This window comes from Triturus cristatus, chromosome 10 (genome assembly GCF_964204655.1).
Source record: "Triturus cristatus chromosome 10, aTriCri1.1, whole genome shotgun sequence".
Taxonomy (NCBI): Eukaryota; Metazoa; Chordata; class Amphibia; order Caudata; family Salamandridae; genus Triturus; species Triturus cristatus.
This window is the reverse complement of record NC_140593.1, coordinates 113,997,889-114,020,720: the sequence shown is the minus strand read 5'-3', so window position 1 is coordinate 114,020,720 and position 22,832 is coordinate 113,997,889. Positions and strand designations below refer to the sequence as shown.

Below are 22,832 nucleotides of genomic sequence, written 5' to 3'. Positions count from 1 at the left end.
GTTGTATAGAAGTGCATAGCGTATGCCACTTAGACGTCCTCCTTCTTTGAAGTAGGCTCAGGGCCGGCTTTAGAGCAGTGTGACTGGTGCGGCCGCACTGGGCGCTGACCTGTGGAGGGGGCGCTGTGACCTCAGGGGTACGCTGTGTTTATGATAGGAGAGATGAGGGGCACTTTTGCAGGTGGTAGTGAGAGAATCCGATGAAGTGGTCATAGGATGTGGGGGGCGCCAAAAGTGATTATTGCACCGGGCGTCACCAGGGCTAAAGCCGGCCCTGAGTAGGCTGTCTCTGGCCAGTCTTTTCTCCGTCTTTACCCATCTGCTTGATAATCTCATGATTTGACGTAAGTCCCGGGCCCATTACATGCCTACCTGTGCGTTTGTGCACCAAGATGTACCCCTCATTGTGGCGACTTAACCCCTTTCGCCCATGCTTTACCCTTTGATGACCATTCTGCAGCAAGTGGCATTACTAGTCAATGGGATTTCATTTCAGCGCTACGAAGTGGTCCCTATCACAAGCCAGCGCTATACAAACCCTTGAACTAAGTATGTAACCCAAGGCTACAATACCATTTGAGATCAGTGCAATGAGGCATTGTACATTCAGAGCCAGCGCTAACAGAGCACTTTATGCTGAAAGGACACAATGCCTCCAGGCCTGGGCTTTGATTTCTACAATCAGTGTATTTTGGGAGTTGTTGCTTTAATTGAACCAGCTGTGCTAATGTAACTGATTATCATTTGTAAAACAAAAGCCAGGAATGGAAACATGGAGACAGATCAGGCAAAGCTGCTCCTAGCTGGCACCACAGACGCGCGTGGAGGCATCCGAAAAAGATAAAAAGAAGATAGCGAGATTGTGAGCCACAACATTTGGCAAAGCCAATAGGACTGGTGTTAATGTGCAAAATAATTTAAACTGAATTTGTGATTGCCTGTGCTTCGCACAATCCCAGACCTATTCCTTTCGCCAATGCTATATATTGTGTTTCAGGTACCTGGGCTGTGTGCCTTTGTGGAAAAAAGTGTGGATTTGAAAGTATGTGTGTGTATGACAAACACATTCCTTGATAAAAAAAAGAGTAAATAAGTCTGATGCACAGAAGAACAAAACAAAAACGATTCTCTTTCTGTATGCAATGCACACATAAGATGAGGAATATAATGTGCAAGAATTCCCTGTGATTTTGAGATGTACAATATTCCGTCCTGCAGTGCAATGGAAGCCCTCCGTAGCAGCAGGAGGAGTGCATTAAACACCCAGTACCAAGAGGCGAGAGAGGGGAATGCTCCTCTGGGCTACTCTGTGTACATTTTGTAGAATTGGCAACAATAGGTAAACCTCAGCTGCGGCATTTAGCCAGGCCTAAGAAATGAAATAAGGTAGACATGGAGACATTGAACCAATAGGGCTTCGAGAGTAGTGATCAGGTAGAGGTTGTGATTGGTGCAAAGAGTGGGCAGAACTGTGTCCCGGGTGATCTCACGTGATTCGACTTTCTACCAGAGCTGGGAAGGATTCGCTCCGGTTGGTGTCTGTACAATGATGCTGAGATAGGAACTGTACGTAGTAGTTTCTGGTGCCTACACAGGGTTCTCCAGGTACATGGGATACGCCTGATTTAATTATATATCTCACACTTACCCAGTTTGTGCTGTGGGTTACAGGCAAAACGGGGTGTAGACTAGGGGGCAGATTTACAAGCCCTGCGCGCAACTTTTGGGCTGCCGTTGCGTCGCTTTTGTGACACAGCGGCGGTGCAAAGCTAGCGCCATGTTGCGGCAGATTTACAACGTGACGTATCTAGGGAGATGCGTCACGTTGTAAAGCCCTGCGCCACATTAAACCCACGTCAGGTTTAATGTATGCAGGGTGGGCGTTACGTTGGAAAAAACCTCGGAAAACTGACGCAGTGAAATCTACGAGATTTCACGCAGTCACTATTCCGACGCTGGTGCGTCAAATCCTTACGCCCGCTTCAAGCAGGCGTAAGGCGTGATGCACCACGTTAGGGATAGGGCAGGTTGGAACAGTGCTGGAATTGCGTCGCGCTTGCGTCACAACTTCAGCACTGCGCCAACCTTACGCCGGCAGATGCGTCACGCATCTGCTTGTCCTTGCGCCACGATGCACCGCATTGTAAATGTGGCGCATCTGCGGTGGCGCAAGGGCAAACTTGCGTGACGCATCTTCCCTGGCGCATCCCTGCTGATATGCAGGGATACGCCAGGGAACGCAAATCTGCCCCAAGAGTGTGTGTATTTCTCTCCCACTACAGTGACTGTGCTGTGAAAGGAATCTCTACACCACCCACCCTGCCTACTCCACTTGTTTTGGGGAACAAGAGAGGCATGCTCACCCACATTCATTTACCTACAAAAGAGGGCACTCTATGAAAATAAAGGCATTCAGACCAAACCCGAGTTATCCAAAGCTGCATGCAGGGTGCCAGTCACCCCCAGTGAGGTCTGTAAGGGGGACATCCCTGCTGATGCCCCAGTATTCAGACTGCACCACCCTCCTGCTGTAATTCTAGGAGTAAATTAACTCTGGCTGGCAGTTATTGAAGTCCGTCTGGCCACCACTAGGTTTTGTGCAGTTCAAGATGTCATTGCCATGGCGGGCAAACTCTATGGTGGGGTGCACCGTGTCTATTTTCTAAAAACCTTCGAATGCCAGCCTTCAGTTTCATCAATTTCATTGTATTTTTCCCGCCCCCATATGAGTTCTTAGTCTTCATGCCCATGGACACTCGCACACCACAAATGTTACTGTTTGTGTGATCCTGGGCATGCCCCACTTCATTCCTGATGCCCTAGAAAGTCCTGGGCGACGCCCTACCCATTCTCTGTACAGTTCTGAGTGAGTTCAATGTCCTTTATACACAAACTGTAATGGGCACACTCTCGTGAATGTTCATTTATGAGACGTGAAAGGGTTGACAATACATTCTTTGACAGACTCTTACCTTTTTACTGTTCTTGAATGAACAGAAAATAAGTAGAAACCCTTTCAGCTCAGGTTTCAACATCTTTGTAATTCTTTTTAATCCGGAGCGTTGAGTAAATAAAGACGTGTTGCCTTTGGAGGCGAAATGTGACCCGAGGGCACTTCAGCCAGGGCGGCTTGCATTCTCTAAATGTTTGCAGCCAGCCCTAGAAGCCTCCAATCGATGTGCAATAAAACACCGAGATAAAAAAACATACAATATAACAATAACTGTTCTGGGGAGTCAGAATGTCACTGGACAAAACAAGGCAAACACCAAGAAGCAAGCACAGGGCTCAACCCCTGCAGAATGCCAGCAGGCAATGCCCAGCAGGGAGGGCATAAGGCGAAAGAATCTAGACCTCACTAGCGTTGGGTAGACCTTTTATTTAACCATGTTTTGTTTAGTGAAATGCAAGCATGCAATGTATAGTCACATCTCTTCTAGCTAAAATTGTTTGCCGTGATCCTGCCTTAGGCCCTGTGACTTGAAGCCACACTTCAAAAAACTGAGAAACAGGGCCATTCTGCGGCCCTGTCGTTTTCTGCAAAGTTATGGATTTAACGCATTTGCCACATAATCCTTTATCTGCTGCCTAATCTGCAGATTTTAGCAACAAAAAAGTGTTTCTATCTCAGACGGATAAAAAGTTACTAAAATTTCGACAACCCATGTTGCTGTGCAATGGAAGGCGCTATCCACAGGTTGAATTGTCATCTTTGAGCTGCTTGTTAAATATTTAGAAGTTAAGTGGTAGTACTAATGAGGTAAAACTTTTGCCCAGACACTTTTAACATGGACCGCGAGACAACTGAAAATAAGATGGCTGTGCCCGCGAGCAACCACATGGGTAAATTGGCGAGCCGCAACCATGCAGAAAATCTCGCGAACATGCGGGAAAAAAACTTCCGCATCTTCGCGATATTTCCGCGTGTTTGCGATCATTTTTAACATTTTCGCGATAATTTGCTAAAGTGGATTTCGCAAATTCCGCCCACCCCTATAAATTAACCTACGGAGTACGAACAGTACTAAAAAGACCGCACCTTTTGGTAGGCATGACATCCTGCAAAGCCCCCTCCCCTAGCCGCCCCCCCTCCCCTCCCGATGTACTCGGTCAGCGTTTTTTCCCCTTCACTCAAAGGCTTACGTCGAATTTGCAAGCCCTGCCAGCAGTGCATTCTGCAAGATGCATAGAAATGTTTGCCGGGGCACGGTATGCGGTGGTGGGTGCAGAGGAAAGGCTTACTTTATTGCTATTTCCGGTTGTGATTTCCTGTAGTGTATTTCCTATGGCAGGTCAAGCGGGTCGTGTTCACACTTTATAAAATACATTTTAAAAATAACACAAAGAGGATTATGTTGCAAAAAGCCAGTGGTAGGCAGGCAAAAGGTGTGGTGTATTATCCATCACATAGTAAGACTGAAAATCTGTAACAAGTGAAATTAATTCCCTTTTTCGTATGTACACTAAGCACATGCATTCCTATGTAGTGTGTTGTGGGTCACATAACAACATAATTAAACCAAGTGAAGGAAGTAGCAGAGGGCAGAAGTTCCCTCCCAAAAGCCAAAGGAGGCGTGTTTGAGACAATGTTGCACTTGTTGAGGTATTGGATACAGAAGAAAGACATTTTAAGGAGCCTCATGTGAGTAAAACAAAAGTTCACTTGAACCCTCCTGTGAAGGAGAGGTGTGTAGACTCAAAACATGGTACACAAACTCTTCGTCTTCAATGTTCTTTTAACTAGATTTACACCACAAAAGCCACAACTTCTTGCCAGGTTTTGGATTACCCCTGTTCTAAAGTTGATTGAAACTTGGCAGGAGGACAAAAGGTATGGTGTAAAATGGTGAAGGTTGGATGGCGATGTTTGGAAGACCAAGCAACTCCTCAAAGGTGGAAAAGCAAAGCAGGAAGGCAATCTGGAATTAATTATAAACTGCTGACCTTGGAACTGGAAACCCAGAGTCCAAATGACAGCTTTGGCCATTGACTAAAAAATGGAGGGTTCTGGGAAATCACCACTACTCTTTGATTTTAAACGGTGAATAGTGTATGAATTAATAAAAATATGTGCATGCACTACTGTCATAATGTCGCACCTCATCTCTGGTGCTTTCACTTTTTAATAAATGCAGTTGAATAATTAATATAAAAATGGGTTATGAAATATATGATAACCAACAGAATACTCTGCATTCTCACTAACATGCCAAAACCTCCTACCCTGTCTGTAACTAGGGGAGTTAGGCCCAGTGCGCCTGGTTCTGGCTGGGCCGTTTATATGTGTAGCAGGGAAATGGGCCAGGACCTGTTTTGTTTTTTCCATCAAAGAAGACTAAACGGATAAAAACACACTAGTGCCCAGAAACCCTCATTGCTGTCAAAAATCAAGAGCCCTGATGAGAGTCCGCATATTCATTATCAGAGACTTAAAACGCGTTGGCTTTATTATGATTCGTGATATGAACATGGAGGAATTGTGAATTTATTTTTTGTCAGGACATAGAGAAAAATCCCATGTATTTGACACAAATGTTTTCCCCGTGTTTGCTCATTTTGTCATGTATCCTTAATTGAAACGTTGATACACACATTTGTTGAAAAGTTATGAAATTATATCTATATATGAAATAGGATTTTGATATAAGACTTCTAAGACATTAGGATGGTTGGTTTATGATTTATTCACATTAATGTTCATTTAGATTGTGCATTTAAAACACAATTTTGTTGTTTAATGTTTTGTTAACTATATGTACACAAGTATTTTCTGTATATAGACATTATTGTCTTTTTCTGTTCCAAATATGCAACAATTTGTTTTTTTTTAAAAGCTGAAGACAAAGGTATAAATAAAGTACCAGATCAAATAAAAGAAAAAGTTTGGTCTAGCGCTAATTTAAGACGCAAAAACGAAACCTCCTACCCAGCACCCTCTTGTGCGTAATCTGGTCTCGTGTGGACCCCATACATAACATTGTTACAGTTTAGATACTTCTGCTGCGCTAAAAACGTTCTATAGTTCACCTCACAGCAACATACACAAAATATCCTGGACCAACGCATTCATAATGCAAAGCAAGGTGTACACATCTTGGTGCCACCAGAAGGTGGCAGCAAAGGAGCCGTATTGCACTTGGGAACCCTTTGCCGGTGACGAATGGGCAACCAGAGGTGAAAATTGATTTTTGCCTCAGGTGGTTATACCCATTGAACTGTACCTTCAAATATATGTAATAAAACCAATATTGTCATTGAAGGAAGTTGAAAGAAAGGGTGGATGGGGCCTGGGCTTAGAGCTAGAAGAGGCAACCAGTATGTGGGGAAAGAGTGGGCCCCAGGTGTGAAATAATGAGGTAGGACATTGCTTGTGAGCGAAGAGTCCACAGTGTGCCCTTTAGGTAAAGATACTGTGGTGGGCACAAGGTGGACATCTTTTAAATAGCCAGAGATGTGCATTTTACGAAGGTGAGAGCTCATGAGCAGCCCCTGGACTGGTGCAATGCACCGAAGGACTCAAAACACTTGGACTATCTCTGCCAAGGCTTGTCGTAAGGGCTGTCTCAGTGGGAGGACTTGCTTTGTTGTTGTTCTGTAGTGTTACTCCTTTCTGAAGGGCCGGGGGAGCAGGTGCCTTATGAAACACACCACCAGGGTCTAGTGGAAGCAGGTCCTGTCATTCCTACCAAAGGTGGCCAACCAGCTGCATTCCCATCAGGAGCGTCTGACCAGCATCCTCACACCCGTTCCCTGAATGCCTCCTCAATCGAAGAGGCCCGGCAGCCAGACTGAACAACTCTGGATCACTCAGAGCAGAACTGGACTACCCCAGACTCTTGAACCTCCTTAAAGCGGACCTACTCGGGTGATCATTGTACTGAATATTTTTGCTTGGGCCTGTGATCGAAGAAGGTTAGACAGGGTTTCTTCTCCCATTCTTGTTGGACTCAAGAAGAGTATTTTATTTGTCGTCGCGTTTGGCTTTTGGTTTACTTCCCACTGTATTGGTCTGTAAATAGCAGTGCTCAGAAGCCATCGTGATATGATTCTCCTCACTTCACAAAACATTTGAATAAATACATAAAAGAATAAATGAATTAATTAATTAATTAATCCTTTCCTCAATCAATCAATCAATCAATCAGTGACACTTGTAAAGCGCGCTACATACCCGTAGGGTCTCAAGGCGCTGGGGGGGGGGGGGGGGGGAGCCGCTACTGCTCGAACAGCCAGGTCTTCAGCTTCTTCCTGAAGGAGAGGTGGTCTTGGGTCAGGCGCAGGTCGGTCGGGAGGGAGTTCCATGTCTTGGCGGCCAGGTAGGAGAAGGACCTTCCTCCTGTAGTCGCTTTCCGGATGCGGGGGACGGCGGCGAGGGCGTGGTTGGCTGATCGGAGGTGGCGTTTGGGAGCGTAGAAGTTGACTCGGCTGTTGAGGTAGCTCGGGCCTTGGTCGTGTAGGGCTTTGTGTGCGTGGGTGAGGAGGCGGAAGGTGATTCTTTTGTGGACGGGGAGCCAGTGAAGGTCTCTCAGATGTCCGGAGATGTGGCTGGTTCGTGGGATGTCGAGGATGAGTCTGGCTGAGGCGTTCTGGATCCGCTGGAGTCTTTTCTGGAGCTTGGCGGTGGTACCGGCATAGAGGGCGTTGCCGTAGTCCAGTCGGCTGGTGACGAGGGCCTGGGTGACGGTCTTCCTGGTCTCGGTGGGGATCCACCAGAAGATCTTCCGTAGCATGCGTAGGATGTTGAAGCATGCCGAGGAGACGTTGTTGACTTGCCTGGTCATGGAGAGGGAGGAGTCCAGGATGAAGCCAAGGTTGCGTGCATGGTCTGTCGGTTTGGGTGCGGTGCCCAGGGCGGGGGGCCACCAGGAGTCGTCCCAGGCGGAGGGAGAGGAGCCCAGGATGAGGACCTCCGTCTTGTCCGAGTTCAGTTTCAGGCGGCTGGTCGTCATCCACTCGGCTACCTCTTTCATCCCTTCGTGCAGGTTGGCTCTGGCGGCGGCGGGGTCGTTGGTCAGGGAGAGGATCAGCTGGGTGTCGTCGGCGTAGGAGATAATGCTGAGGTTGTGTTTGCGTACGATGGCCGCGAGGGGGCTCATGTAGACGTTGAAGAGGGTGGGGCTCAGAGATGATCCTTGGGGGACGCCGCAGATGACTCCGGAGGCCTCTGACTTGTACGGTGGTAGGCGGACTCTCTGTGTTCTTCCGTCGAGGAAGGAGATGATCCATTCCAGCGCTTTGTCCTGGATTCCGATGTTGCTGAGGCGCCGTACTAGGGTTCGGTGGCAGACCGTGTCGAATGCCGCGGAGAGGTCTAGGAGGATGAGGGCCGCTGTTTCTCCATTGTCCATCAGGGCTCGGATGTCATCGGTGGCGGCGATGAGGGCGGTCTCGGTGCTGTGGTTGGCTCGGAAACCGGACTGTGAGGGGTCGAGGGATCCGTTCGTTTCGAGGAAAGCGGCCATCTGCTGGTTGACGGTCTTCTCGATGACTTTGGCTGGAAACGGGAGGAGCGAGATGGGGCGGTAATTCTTGAGGTCGGTGGGGTCCGCTGTTGGTTTCTTGAGTAGAGCGCTGAGTTCGGCGTGTTTCCAGCTCTCAGGGAAGATGGTGGTGTCGAAGGATGTGTTGATGATGTCTCGCAGGTGGGGTGCGATGACAGCGTCGGCCATGTTGAAGACGTGGTGAGGGCAGGGGTCGGTCGGTGATCCGGAGTGGATGGAGTTCATCGTGCGGATGGTGTCTTCGGTGCTGATCGGGGTCCAGGCGTGGAGGGTGGTGGTGGGGGGTGGTTGCTCGGTCATGGTGTGCGTCGGTTGGTTGTTGAAGCTGTTGTGTATGTCCGCGATCTTGTTGTGGAAGTATGAAGCGAGGGAGTTGCAGAGGTCTTGCGATGGGGTGATGTCGTTGTTTCCTGCGCTGGGGTTGGAGAGCAACTTCTCATCATAGCCTACTTTGAAAAGAAAGTGCTTCTCTGACCCTAGCGCTTCTGCTAACCCTTCCAGGCACCCCCTGGGGGCATGAGATAAAGACACAGAAGCAAACACAGAGAACGTTTCAGTTCAACAATAACCATGTGGTACATATAATCATCAGTAGGTTTGGAGTCGAGCTTTTCTCAACTTTTAAATTACAAAACTATCAAACTAAGTTTGAGGAACAATCAGCTTGCTTCATTCTTACTAAAGCAGAAAAAAGAGGAATAAACTAAATGCAATTTGTCTTATAAACAAGGAACTAAACTTTGTTTAAAACTATGCTCGTGAGTAAAATGATCTAAAATGATAAGCAGGGCCATTTTGTAGCCGCAATCTGTTTCTCTCATGTTTGCCCTGATGAGAAGAGGTTTTTGTATTGTGCACTGTCGGAAAATGTGGGCGCTCCATGACCTAAATAAAGAAGTGATAATAAAAAACTAAAAATGAGCGTTTGCTACATGTGTGCACCAGTTCCATGTATTAGGTTGAGCCTGGGTCATGCAGTATTGGAGTATGGGTTTGAAGCCCCGCCCACTCTCTGGCAATATTTTTAATTGGCTTGTGTCATTGTCCTTCGTGAACACTGGCTTCCGAGGCGGTATTAGGCTTGTTAGTCCCTCCTTAGTACTGCATTGTCTGAATTTGTTACCTCCCATAAAGAATCGACGTTTTACTTGTCTTGTTACACGGTCTGCTCTATGTTGGCTGTGAGAACTATTTTGTTTCATGATTTGCCCCTATTCCAACCACTAGGTCGCAGCACGCCGCCCGCTTTTATTTTATTTACTAATGGCAGTCCGCTTTAACTATAGTGGCCGCGTTTCTTTCTTTCTTTATTTTAGCAGCGCAGTCCGCTTTAAGTACAGGGGCTACGCTTATTTATTTATTTGTTTGTTTACTAGCGCCCATGCCGTGCTTTCACATTCTTTAGGCAAGCCGTGTCTAAGAAGGGTGCGCGTCTGCTATTAAAGTGAAAGCACAGCATGGGTGGTTTTACAAAAAATATCTGTTTGGTAACTTGACAAATAGATGCTTTTTTGTCTCAAAGCGCCCCATGCCGTGGTTTCACTTTTATGTCGGACATGCCCCTTTCTATAGACGCGGCTTGTCTCAAGAAAGGGGCGCGGCCTCCATAAATGTGAATGCGCCGCATGGGAGCTAGTAAACTAAAAAACATTTGCAATGCAATAGGTCTTGCATTTGCGAGAGTTTAAGCTATTACATTGCCAATAGCTCAAACTCTCGTATATTGCATTGCAAATGCTTGTTCCTCATACTCAAGGTATCTGTAGTCCTGCGCCGCACTCTGTAACATACCGAGGGTTTTGCTCTCCCACCCTCAACACTTTCATCGCCCCCCTCCACAAGGTGAACCATCTGTTTATAACGCTTGCTTGTTTTTGTATTTTTATTTTCTAACAGTTTTATAATTTATGGCGGTAAATCTGGTTGGTAAGCCTGGTTACTTATATAGATCTTTAAAGCCACTCCAGGGTAAACAAGGCCTCTGATGCATGCAGCTGCCCCAGCCCCCCACCCCCGGCCTCCCTGCATGCACGCCTGTCAATCCATGCTAAGAAGTGAAAGCCCTCAGCTCTGGTCCACACGGCTGGGTGGTACAAAAACATTTCCTGTGGTTCGAAATAGGCTGACCTCGCGACGCGTTTCCTGACACAGCACTTCCGTATCCGGAAGGCACAGCCCACAGGGACTCCTTGACTCGTCTACAGAATTTAAAGTAAACCATGTACTAAAAGTTTATGTAGGGTAATGGAAAAGGTTGTAAGCTGTAAACACAGCATACAGTACAGAAGGGAAGAATGTAGAAAATCTGGGTCAAGGAGACGGGGACAAAAAGTGATTTGTAGCCCATTTGCCTACTATACTCAAAATAGGAGCCATCTGCCCTTCACAGGGAAAAGGGGAATCGTGTGGCCATTTTAGGATGAAATGGCATAAAGAGTATGTTTTTCTAGAGAAGGCGTTGGGTGTACTTCCATATGATGCAAAGAGATGAGGGGTTGAAACAACTGGAGTGTTTTTAACCATCAGGAACACAGTTGTAGTAACCATCTGTTATGCCCTGCAAGTTATCATTACTGTCCGCGAGCCCTAAGCTACCTATCCTATCCTACCACGCTCCTCACATAGACTGTCCACAAACACCAAGCCACTTACCCCGCCAGGCTCCACACATACTCTGTCCATGAGCCCCAGGCTATCTCTCCTTCCGCGCTCCTCACATAATCTATCCACGAGCGTCAGACTATCTCTCCTTCCTCGCTGCTCACATAATCTATCCATGAGCCCCAGGCTATCAATCCCTCCACGGTCCTAACATAGTCTTCCATGAGCCCCAGGCTATCAATCCCTCCACGGTCCTAACATAGGCTTCCATGAGCCCCAGGCTATCAATTCCCTCCACGGTCCTAACATAGTCTTCAATGAGCCCCAGGCTATCAATCCCTCCACGGTCCTAACATAGTCTTCCATGAGCCCCAGGCTATCAATCCCTCCACGGTCCTAACATAGTCTTCCATGAGCCCCAGGCTATCAATCCCTCCACGGTCCTAACATAGGCTTCCATGAGCCCCAGGCTATCAATTCCCTCCACGGTCCTAACATAGTCTTCAATGAGCCCCAGGCTATCAATCCCTCCACGGTCCTAACATAGTCTTCCATGAGCCCCAGGCTATCAATTCACTCCACGGTCCTAACATAGTCTTCCATGAGCCCCAGGCTATCAATCCATCCACGGTCCTAACATAGTCTTCCATGAGCCCCAGGCTATCAATCCCTCCACGGTCCTAACATAGTCTTCCATGAGCCACAGGCTATCAATCCTTCCACGGTCCTAACATAGTCTTCCATGAGCCCCGGGCTATCAATCCTTCCACGGTCCTAACATAGTCTTCAATGAGCCCCAGGCTATCAATCCCTCCACGGTCCTAACATAGCCTTCCATGAGCCCCAGGCGATCTATCCCTCCACGGTCCTCACATAGTCTTCCATGAGCCCCAGGCTATCAATCCCTCCACGGTCCTCACATAGTCTTCCATGAGCCCCAGGCTATCAATCCCTCCACGGTCCTAGCATAGTCTTCAATGAGCCCCAGGCTATCAATCCCTCCACGGTCCTCACATAGTCTTCCATGAGCCCCAGGCTATCAATCCCTCCACGGTCCTCACATAGTCTTCCATGAGCCCCAGCCTATCAATCCCTCCACGGTCCTAACATAGTCTTCCATGAGCCCCAGGCTATCAATCCCTCCACGGTCCTAACATAGTCTTCCATGAGCCCCAGGCTATCGATCCCTCCACGGTCCTAACATAGTCTTCAATGAGCCCCAGGCTATCAATCCCTCCATGCTCCTCACATAGTCTTCCATGAGCCCCAGGCTATCAATCCCTCCACGGTCCTAACATAGTCTTCCATGAGCCCCAGGCTATCGATCCCTCCACGGTCCTAACATAGTCTTCAATGAGCCCCAGGCTATCAATCCCTCCATGCTCCTCACATAGGCTTCTATGAGCCCCAGGCGATCTATCCCTCCATGCTCCTCACATAGTCTTTACTCTTCCATGACCCCCAGGCTATCCTTCCATGCACCTCACATACTCTATCCGTGAGCCCCAGACTACCTGTCCTTCCACGCTCCTCAGATACTCTGTCCATGAGCCCCAGGCTATCTGTCCTTCCACGCTCCTCACATACTCTGTCCATGAGCCCCAGGCAATCTGTCCTTCCACGCTCCTCACATACTCTGCCCAAGAGACCCGACCCATGATATCTACCCCTCCACGCTCCTCACATACTCTGTCCATGAGCCCCAGGCTACCTGTCCTTCCATGCTCCTCACATAGTCTTCCATGACCCCCGGGCTATCCTTCTACGCTTCTCACATACTCTAACCTGGGTAATGGACAGCTTGACGCAAAGTGGAGTAGGCAGCGCAACGCGCTGCTTGCACTGATAAACCACACTGGGCCCATTTCCAGCGCAAAATACCTTTTTCCCTGGAAAGTAAATACCCGTGCCCGACTTTATACCATGTTGTGTTACTTTGCCAACTTTGCGCTGGTGCAAAGACTTTGTAAATCTTCCCTGCAGTTGCTTAAACATATACATGCACTAAGGGTGAAAATGATGATAGATAATCCGAACACAATGTTTATGGTACACATTAGAGTTTTATAGACTTGTAATGTGTTCAATCGCAGGCATTCGAACATGACAACAAACTAGGGTTCTTTGAAATTGGCAAAATCAGACATTTTTGCCAACTTCACTATATGTATGGAGTAAAAAAAATCGATTTAATAGTAGGTTTTTTAGGGAAAAAACACAAACCCCACATTTTGCATGAGAATTCCCCCACAGAAAAATTTCACACACAGCAAATTTCACAAAGAAGAAAAGCTTTCAAAAGTCAAAAAGTTCATAACTTTTGCCAAATGTACACTTTTTTTAAATAATTGTGTGCAACACTAATAAACAAAATTGACTTACAAAGGAGATAGTGTTCCTACTCGAAATGTACAGGCTCTGGATAACTGTGGGTTTAGCTTCCAAGGTGCAAATGGATATACATTACAGACTTGAGTGTCTCCCTCCCTCTGCCCCTTAACAAGACCCTTTAATACAATTTATAGGAAGCAACGGCTGCAAAGATGGGCAGCCCTGTGCATTGCTTCCAGTTTCCTCTTACAAATATCCTAGTGCACCCAGGATCACTTAATGTCAATTTGGCAAATCGGACAACCGGAAATTTCTAATAGAAATAATGATAAGATATGAATTATGAGTAATTATTGTATTTAGACTGAAACAATCAGATCTATTAGCACTTAATAACCATCAACAAATGCAAGACATTTCATTTTGGGGGTTTTCTTATCACATATCGTCCATTTATGCAAAGATCTACTCAGAGTCAATTTCTCAGATGCAATTGGAATGTGTGTGTTATTGGCACCCATAGATCTGCATCCACCGACATGGGAACAAAACATGTAGCAGACCATCAACAGGTAAATCACAATGGCTGTGCTGATGTTGGCTGTTATTTAAAGCCCTTGCACTTGCAGATAATGGCAGGTGGCCAATCAAATCCGCCTGAATATACAGGTGTATGATGGACTCCCAGATGTTGGTAAGCGCGTAAAGGTTGGTTTTACGACCCTAGAAATCACTGTACAATTATATGGGTGACCTGATTCTCAGGCGACAAATTGGCCAAGCTGGATTTAACAATGGTAGCTTTTATTCCAAAAACAAATGTAAAATGGCATATGGCACTGCCGCTTCGACCAAGGCACCCTCTAGCTCTAAAGATCTAAAGAGGGCAGTCGCTTGATGCAACAATTGAGATATGGTACAAAAAGTACTACTGGGGTGTGCAAAAACCAATTACAAGGGCTGAGATAGCCCACTCACCCTGCTAGATTGAATCCCAGCCCTACCCTGAGTGGCTTTTCTAAAGTCTAAAATCATTTGTCGTCAACCTCTTCTTGATCAGTCGGAGTAGGACAAACCAGAAGTCATTGGAGTGGCCCATGTAAGCACAGGAGTGGCCAATGCAAGCACTGGAGTGCCCAAAGCAAGCACAGGAGTGGCCAATGCAAGCACCAGAGTGGCCAATGCAAGCTCCGGAGTGGCCAATGCAGGCACAGGAGTGGCCAATGCAAGCAACGGAGTGGCCAATGCAAGCACAAGAGTGGCCAATGCAAGCACAAGAGTGGCCAATGCAAGCACGGGTGGCCAATGCAAGCACAGGAGTGGCCAATGCAAGCACAGGAGTGGCCAATGCGGCACAGGAGCGTACAATGCTGCACTGGAGGGGCCAATGCATGCACAGGAGTGGTCAATGCAAGCACAGGAGAGGCCAATGCAAGTACAGGAGTGGCCAATGCAAGCACAGGAGTGGCAAATGCAGCACAGGAGTGGACAGTGCAAGCACAGGAGTGGGCAATGCTGCACTGGAGGGGCCAATGCAAGCACAGGAGTGGCCAATGCAACCACAGGAGTGGCCAATGCAAGCACAGGAGTGGACAATGCTGCACTGGAGTGGCCAATGCAAGCACAGGAGTGTCCAATGCAAGCACAGGAGTGGCCATTGCAAGCACAGGAGTGTCCAATGTGGCACAGGAGTGTACAATGCTGCACTGGAGGGGCCAATGCATGCACAGGAGTGGCCAATGCATGCACAGGAGAGGCCAATGCAAGTACAGGAGTGGCCAATGCAAGCACAGGAGTGGCCAATGCAGCACAGGAGTGGACAATGCAAGCACAGGAGTGGACAAGGCTGCACTGGAGGGGCCAATGCAAGCACAGGAGTGGCCAATGCAGCCACGGGAGTGGCCAATGCAAGCACAGGAGTGGACAATGCTGCACTGGAGGGGCCAATGCAAGCACAGGAGTGGCCAATGCAAGCACAGGAGTGGCCAGTGCAAGCACAGGAGTGTACAATGCAAGCACTGGAGTGGCCAATGCAAGCACTGGAGTGGCCAATGCAAGCACAGGAGTGGCCAATGCGGCACAGTAGTGTACAATGCTGCACTGGAGGGGCCAATGCATGCACAGGAGTGGCCAATGCAAGCACAGGAGAGGCCAATGCAAGTACAGAAAGTGGCCAATGCAAGCACAGGAGTGGCCAATGCAGCACAGGAGTGGACAATGCAAGCACAGGAGTGGACAATGCTGCACTGGAGGGGCCAATGCAAGCACAGGAGTGGCCAATGCAAGCACAGGAGTGGCCAATGCTGCACTGGAGTGGCCAATGCAAGCACTGGAGTGGCCAATGCAAGTACAGGAGGGGCCAATGCAGGCACAGGAGTGGCCAATGCGGCACAGGAGTGTACAATGCTGCACTGGAGGGGCCAATGCATGCACAGGAGTGGCCAATGCAAGCACAGGAGAGGCCAATGTAAGTACAGGAGTGGCCAATGCAAGCACAGGAGTGGCCAATGCAGCACAGGAGTGGACAATGCAAGCACAGGAGTGGAGAATGCTGCACTGGAGGGGCCAATGTAAGCACAGGAGCGGCCAATGCAACCACAGGAGTGGCCAATGCAAGCACAGGAGTGGACAATGCAAGCACAGGAGTGGACAATGCATGCCCAGGAGTGGCCAGTGCAGCACAAATGAGGCCAATGCAGCACAGGAGTGGCTTCAGCGCGACAGTGCATGCAAGTGGGCCTAACGGGTGTTACATGAGAGGTAAGCATCACACAATCTGTCTCATTAGCTGCTCAGTTCTGTTTGAGGCCTCCAATGTAGATAATAGCCAAAGTCTGAACCTAAAGCCGTGCAAACACCAGCACTTTCCACTTGTGACCACCACTGCTGCACGAGCCCCCGAAGGAGCCGACTCCATACAGCATTGTTTTGCCGTTTTCAAGATGAATGTTGAAGAGTCAGCCACAACATATACACTGGGGACATTTAAAGACCTTTGATGCCCAACCACTGTATAATCAAATAGCTCATAATTTTCGTAATTAAGAGAATGTATTTTGCTAAACTTGACGTAGGAGGGAATCTGGGAGGTTGTCTAAGATGGAGATCTAAATCAGAACAAGCACTGGCAAAGGCCATGGGTAAGGCCTTGCAGGCTGGTGCATTTTTGTTTTTCCGTTGCAAGCATACGCCACAAAAATATAGAAAAAGACATGCAGCGCCTAAACATGGCCACCATATATTTGTGATTGAAAAAAAATTCACTACTATAACAGTGTTACTAGTGATGAATTTTAAATAACGCGCTTTTTACTTGTGCTATGCATGTTATAATTTTCATTATTTATGAAGGAGACAAGAATAAACACCAGCTAACCAAGCATCCAAATTGCACGCAGCTACAATATTATGACATGTAAAAACTTCATAACAGCAACTTAAAAAAAGACAGAAAAAAATTCCCAACTGTGCCTCTAAAGTGTAGGTAAAATAAATAGGTGGCATTCAAAGATGATAAAAATAAACAGATAAAATAAAACACTCTTTGAAGTGGGTGTGTCACTGAAGATAACAGAACTACGTTTAAGTGGAGGAGAAAAACGTGGACAGGCTTTGAGCAGCCACTCAAAGTAAAGTGAGCCAATGGGGAAAGTGGACTGACCAACTGCCCCGTGCGACAGACGGAAGCGAAGGGTGACTGGCGATTTATCTGACCACTGGATCAAGTCTGACTTAAAACCCCTTTATATGTGTGTATTATGTATAATTTTTGGATGGAAAATAGTAGTCTAGCAAGACATCTAAAGGTGTCTCAAAGACCCAAAAATAGAAAAATAAAAGTGCTGGGGCATGCACACTCCCTTTGTTTAAAATAGTGTGGTTTCATTACACGGCCCAGTGGCCTGTCCAGGCCAATGACAGAACCTTAACCATCAGAATTAAATGGGAACATTGGGAGGAACTCGTTGGAGTGACACACGCACACACGCACGCACGCACACACACACACACCTTGCAGCAAAGTCTCAATCATCTTTTCACATGAATAGTCTTATACGTGGGAACCATCCATTGATATTAAAACAAACTTTTAGAGCAAAACTTGAAAGTTGGGTCTTGGGCCTTGATGGGTGTTAGAAGCTTCTCTGTTTCACCCAAACATTGGGCGCTCTCTTGGGTGTGAGGGTGAGTCGTGCCTCTCGGGTTCAGCATCCGGGAGTGGTACTCTGAGAGGAGGGTGAGGTCCTACAGTGTATTGACATCCTCCAAAGAGAGATGAATGCTGTAAGTCTCAAGTGTTTCGAATCAATGCTGTACGTTTAGGAATGGACTTGTGCATTTAGTGACTCCACTCCACTGTGAAAAATGTTGTGCTTCCAGGGGTGGACGGATGAAAGCATTGTCTCTAGACAGGTGAAATTAGTGCCTCTTGTGGGAAGTAATTAATGTCACATATTGTCTGTTAGGCAGGACCAGCACGAGGGTTCCGGTTGTCCCAGAAAAAAAAGACATTTTGCCTCTGGCATGAAGCCTGTGCAGCGAAAACGGGCCTTTTGTGGGGGGTTTTGCTGTAATTCGATGCCACCGACACAAGGAGCCCTAAGGCTGCTGCTGCCTTACTTCTTCATAACATGACAAAAACACAACTAATTCTTCTTAACAATGCCAGGTGTATTAAGTGCCCCTTGAGATGGACGTGCAGACTCATGCGCAGTGTTATGCCCCAGGCGGCAGGGGCAGTCCTTTCTGGGGCCACTAACAACCACTCAAAGCCCAGTGCTAACAGCCATTCAGAGCCTAGTGCTGAACACAGAGGGGGCTATTGTGAGTCGATAAGGCGCAGATCTCTAAATCTGCCCCAAGGCCTGTTCAGGACCGCACGTGAAACACGTGCAAGGCATTTTACGAGGGGTGTGTCATATGTTGTGTGTTCCTGAATGCGCCTGTCTGTTATGGCCTAGTCCTCGTGCTCAGCCAGGCTTCTCCACTCCACCGAAATGGGTGATCCTCGGCAATTCGTGAACATGCTAGCGCTAAGTTTTCGGAGCTATGATAAAACTGGAGAGTTCCAAGGGGTGTGATTATGAGTTGAACTATGCAGGGGTGAGAAAAATGCATCATTTTAGGAGATGCTTTAAATATGACATTGACAGAAGACTGCAATGCATTTACTCATCCGATATTAGACAAGCTACTTGATCAGTTTATGTATTTTATAAAGTTTTATCATTTAAGTGGCTGCAAGTTTTGCCTTTGTTTATTAAACTCCTAAATACAACATAAGAATGAAGATGCGCCATTTCAAAGCTGGTCAGGGCCCCTGAGATTGTGGTCGCCTCTTTTGTATTCGCAAGCAGTGAAATCCTTATGCCTGGCGCCCCCAGTCCCTTCCAGGCCCCCCAGGGGTCATCCACACACCTCGGGATATCCAGAATTAATAACAATAAAGCAGAGAGTGTAACACCAAACAAAGCGGATGCCTTTCGGTTCGCGGTTGGAAGGCAATAAAGGTGCAGTCACAGTCCAGAACTTTGAAGCGCAAAGCGCTTCAGCGCCTCGTCAGGAGAAGTAGGCGCTATATAAACGCAAAAATAATACAAATGCTATATGCGAAGGAATCTGACGTGTTGAGAAAAGGGTTGGAAAGTGGTACAATAACTAGTATGTATTTTATAGTGCTTGGTGTCACAGCCTCTGTGCGCTGGTGCTGCAGATAACTTATTTTACTACTATGCATCACAACGTTTCTCAGACTGCGTAGGATCAGACTACGGTCACACAATAATTACGACAACAGGCGCACTGACCCACCGAACTGTAATGAGGCGTTTGTGTAAACTCGTGGTGCCAGGCAGAAGCGAGAACGCAAGGGAGGCACACTTCAGGTACCTGAGACAACAGTTTACAATCGGGTGGAGCGCAAAAAGCAGCATTGTTGCGGCACAATGGACAAACACACAACAGTTTCACCAGGACATTGGAATGTTGACCAAACTGATCTGTACAAAACAACATGTGAACCGATCGACCAGTGCAGCACACAGACCCCCTCTTCCAAGTCCACCGTGCACAATTTGCATTGTGTTGTTAACTTCCAAGATAAACTCTGAAGTGTCATTTTATGACGTTGTAATTCGAGCGCTGGTTAGTGAATGAAGCGAATGTAAGGTGCAGAACATGTCACGGGCTGCTATAGACAAGGTTACTGCGTGACTGGATAGTTTTAGTGCACAAAAAGCGGCGATATTCCAGGGGGTAATTTTACACCCGCTAGTTATCTTCCTATAATCTGCCCCACGGCCACCGTGTCCTTCCTTCTGGATCACCACCATTCCTGTCGCCTGATGCCCCCTCCGCCCCCTCTCTAACTGCCCGGCATGTTGTAGCATGGCTAGGTTTGAACCCCACACAATTCCCCCACACACATTCATCCATCCCTGTGAATTATGGATTTCACGCAAGGGGAGGCCTTATGTTTACCCACTCGTTTCCTTCACCCACATAATCACCTTCTAAGAATAACGATGCATTTATGTAGAGCAAGCGTCACAAACACAGCTGCATCAGTGCCCTTTGTTAAGCAGCACCCTCTCCGAGAATAGTAAAGGAAACCTGAACATTGCACTGGCAATCAGGGCCGGCATCAGGGCCTGCAATCAGGGCCGGCAATCAGGGCCTATCAGCAGCCGGAGACTGGCGAGGGAGCTTTACGAATTATCAGCTCTGCCCGCTGAAGGCGCTTCTTAATGAATGCATGAAATACTGCTGCTTATACCACAACTGCTGAGTAACACAACTGACAGGTGTCTATCCTTACACTGCAGACAACCAAACTGCACGGCACTGTGGTTAACTGGCCGGCTCCTAGAAACCCTTTTTATCCCCGAAACAGCCACTTTAAAGCTTCCTGCCACCCAATATAAACATGATATCTATCAAACATATATAATACACCTAACAAATAGCAAGTGAATTATGGCCCAACAAAGTCACCCGGTGTTTCTGGAGGCATTTACAAGATTCTCTCTCGAACATCTCGATAGAATTATTGAACCATAATCTTTACTTCGTGTGCTTTGTTTACTGGCCCAAGTTTACCCTTTTCCGCTTCACTGCGCCCTGGGCCATAACATTTACGAGAATAACAAAGGTGCGGGATTTTATAATCGATGTTATAGTATGTTTTTATAGGTGTGTGTAATTTAAAGGCCCCTACACCCACCAACAGGGAGGACTGACCGTTAAGCGCAGGACACGCTATCAACCAGCCGCACATGCCGGGGTCTAACTCACAGAGATTAAGATACAGAAATCAAACAGAGCTTTGCGCAGGACAAACCATGCGAAACCTCCCACGCGGCAGCGCCGTGATTACAAAAGCTGTTTCACAGGGGCGGAGAGTGGCGGGAAGAGCGTCTCAAGTGGATGAGGGTGGGCTGCGCCCCTCTCTGCGGCAGCCCCGGGGCACAAACCGATCCATTACTGGCGGGGCGCCTGCCAAAAAAGCCTTGGCGCTTTACTGGCAGCAAGGATGAAAGGAGTTAACCGTGTTAGGGTTCGTGCCGCTCACCTCTAAACTACGGGCACATCTCCCCAACATAGCTCAACTCTTATCATCTCCCTCACACGCTGACCGCAGGGCTGAGAAGGCAAAATAAACAGAACATACGATTGATTCCCCATATGTTGCGTTTTCTGAACAAAACCCACTTATATTTGTTTCACCAAAATAAAGTATGTCTTACTCAATGGATTGAAACGCAAAGCAGCAAAAGTCACTTTTATGAAGAACGCCGCGTCTCTTAATATTATTATTGACGACAGTAGGCACGGAATTGTCTGTACATAGTGGTATTATTGACCTGTACAAGTACATTCAATGTATAGTGCTTTGAAAGAACCAACCGTGCCAGGAGTCACACTTGTAAACCCCAGACCGACAGAACATTAACCCGCTGAACTATCTTGCCTGGAAATTCGAAACGTAGGCTTAATGCAGATCGATCCAGGGCACATTAAGCGACTGACCAATCTCGCTGTGATTTGAACAGGTGAACCACATCTCACGCACACTCATCTGGAGCAGGTGCATTAACCTGCTGAGCAATCCTACAGGTGACATGCACGAGTCACTGCACACTGACCTCTGCAGCTCTCGGCCGCGCTGAGACTGAAACCTGTTGCAAGTTACAACATATCTGCGCAGCAGGCGCTCAACCGAGTGACCGTCCAGCATGTGGAGTCTGACCCGCACCCAGTATTATGAAGACTCCAAAACAGCACGAGTCCTCTGACCTTTGTTGATTATGCCTCAATTTATTTAAAAAGTCTAATTTCTGTGGCCGCCTTCGGCCAGGACACCACCAAGGTGCATTCGGACACAGAAGCTCCCAGAGGACCTTGTCCGGAGCAGTCAGGCGCTTTACATAATTCACATAGCCGAGAGCGCAAATCCACACAGGCCGGCCAGCCAGGGACTGGCGCGGCAGGGGCACAGGGCACTTACCGGAGTCCAGAAGGTAGGGCGGCACGGCACTGGCCGCCAGGGTCCACCAGACAGCGTGCAGCAGCCAGAGCTGGCACCGGGGCAACCCCTCCGTCATGGTCCCTCCGGCGGGGCTCTCATAAGACCAGGCCGTGGCCCGCGAGGGGGCGCGGAGGGGGCCTCTTCATGCGGGGGTCCTCTCTCTGGCCCTCGAGGTGCCTCTCCGTCCCGAGCGAGCCCCGGATTCCAGCACAGGCGGGCTGCCTCCCTCCCCGTCCCCCAGCCCTCCCAGCCCTCAGTGTCTGGGTGACTCACAGCCGAGCACCGAGCAGGGGAACAGGAAACGTTCAACTTCGCAAACAGCTGGCCCGCTGCTCCTAGGTCTGAGGCACTTTTTTACTCTTTTTTTTTCTTTCTTGCATAGAAAACCTCACCCCTTCCTGTCATCCTTGCAGAGCCGGCCCTTTTTCAAAGCCAGGCCCCTCGCAGCGCAGACGTGCCTTCACGAACCCTCCCAGCTCCTCGCTCGCCGTGCATTTTTCACATGCCTCCAGCTACGTTATGCTCTTAAATTCGTGGGCGCGTGCGGGCACGGCCATTTCGTTCTCGAGGTTTTATAAGCCCGTTGCAGACAAAAAAGTTTACCAGGGGCCGAACATGAAGGCTTAAACTCTTTGATAAATCTGTCCCGTTAATGTTTACTAACAGTACCGTGTCTATTTATATCGAACATGCTGGAATCTTAATTGTGTTTAAGTGCTTAGTAAACAAGCATTGGCAAAGCCATTCGGTCTCCCCTATGCACGAGCCATTGCCTTTGCCAAGGTGTTTTACCCATGTTGTACACCAGCGTGGCTGCTGTTCAGCATGGCTAAAAGTGGCGTAGAGGAGAGTGGCATGGAGTGGAGTGTCCT

General features: G+C 48.0%; 1 protein-coding gene across 2 annotated transcripts in view; it reads right to left on the bottom strand.

Moving 5' to 3' along the window:
• Window positions 1-22,336, bottom strand: part of TGFBR2 (transforming growth factor beta receptor 2) — a 171,968-nt gene extending 149,632 nt beyond the window's left edge. For both annotated transcript variants that reach the window (XM_085630568.1, XM_085630567.1), the window contains exon 1: window positions 21,940-22,336. In XM_085630568.1, coding sequence (XP_085486694.1) covers window positions 21,940-22,036 — 97 coding nt within the window. In that variant the 5' untranslated portion in view covers window positions 22,037-22,336. The remainder of the gene's footprint in view (window positions 1-21,939) is intronic.
• Window positions 22,337-22,832: the final 496 nt, after the last annotated feature.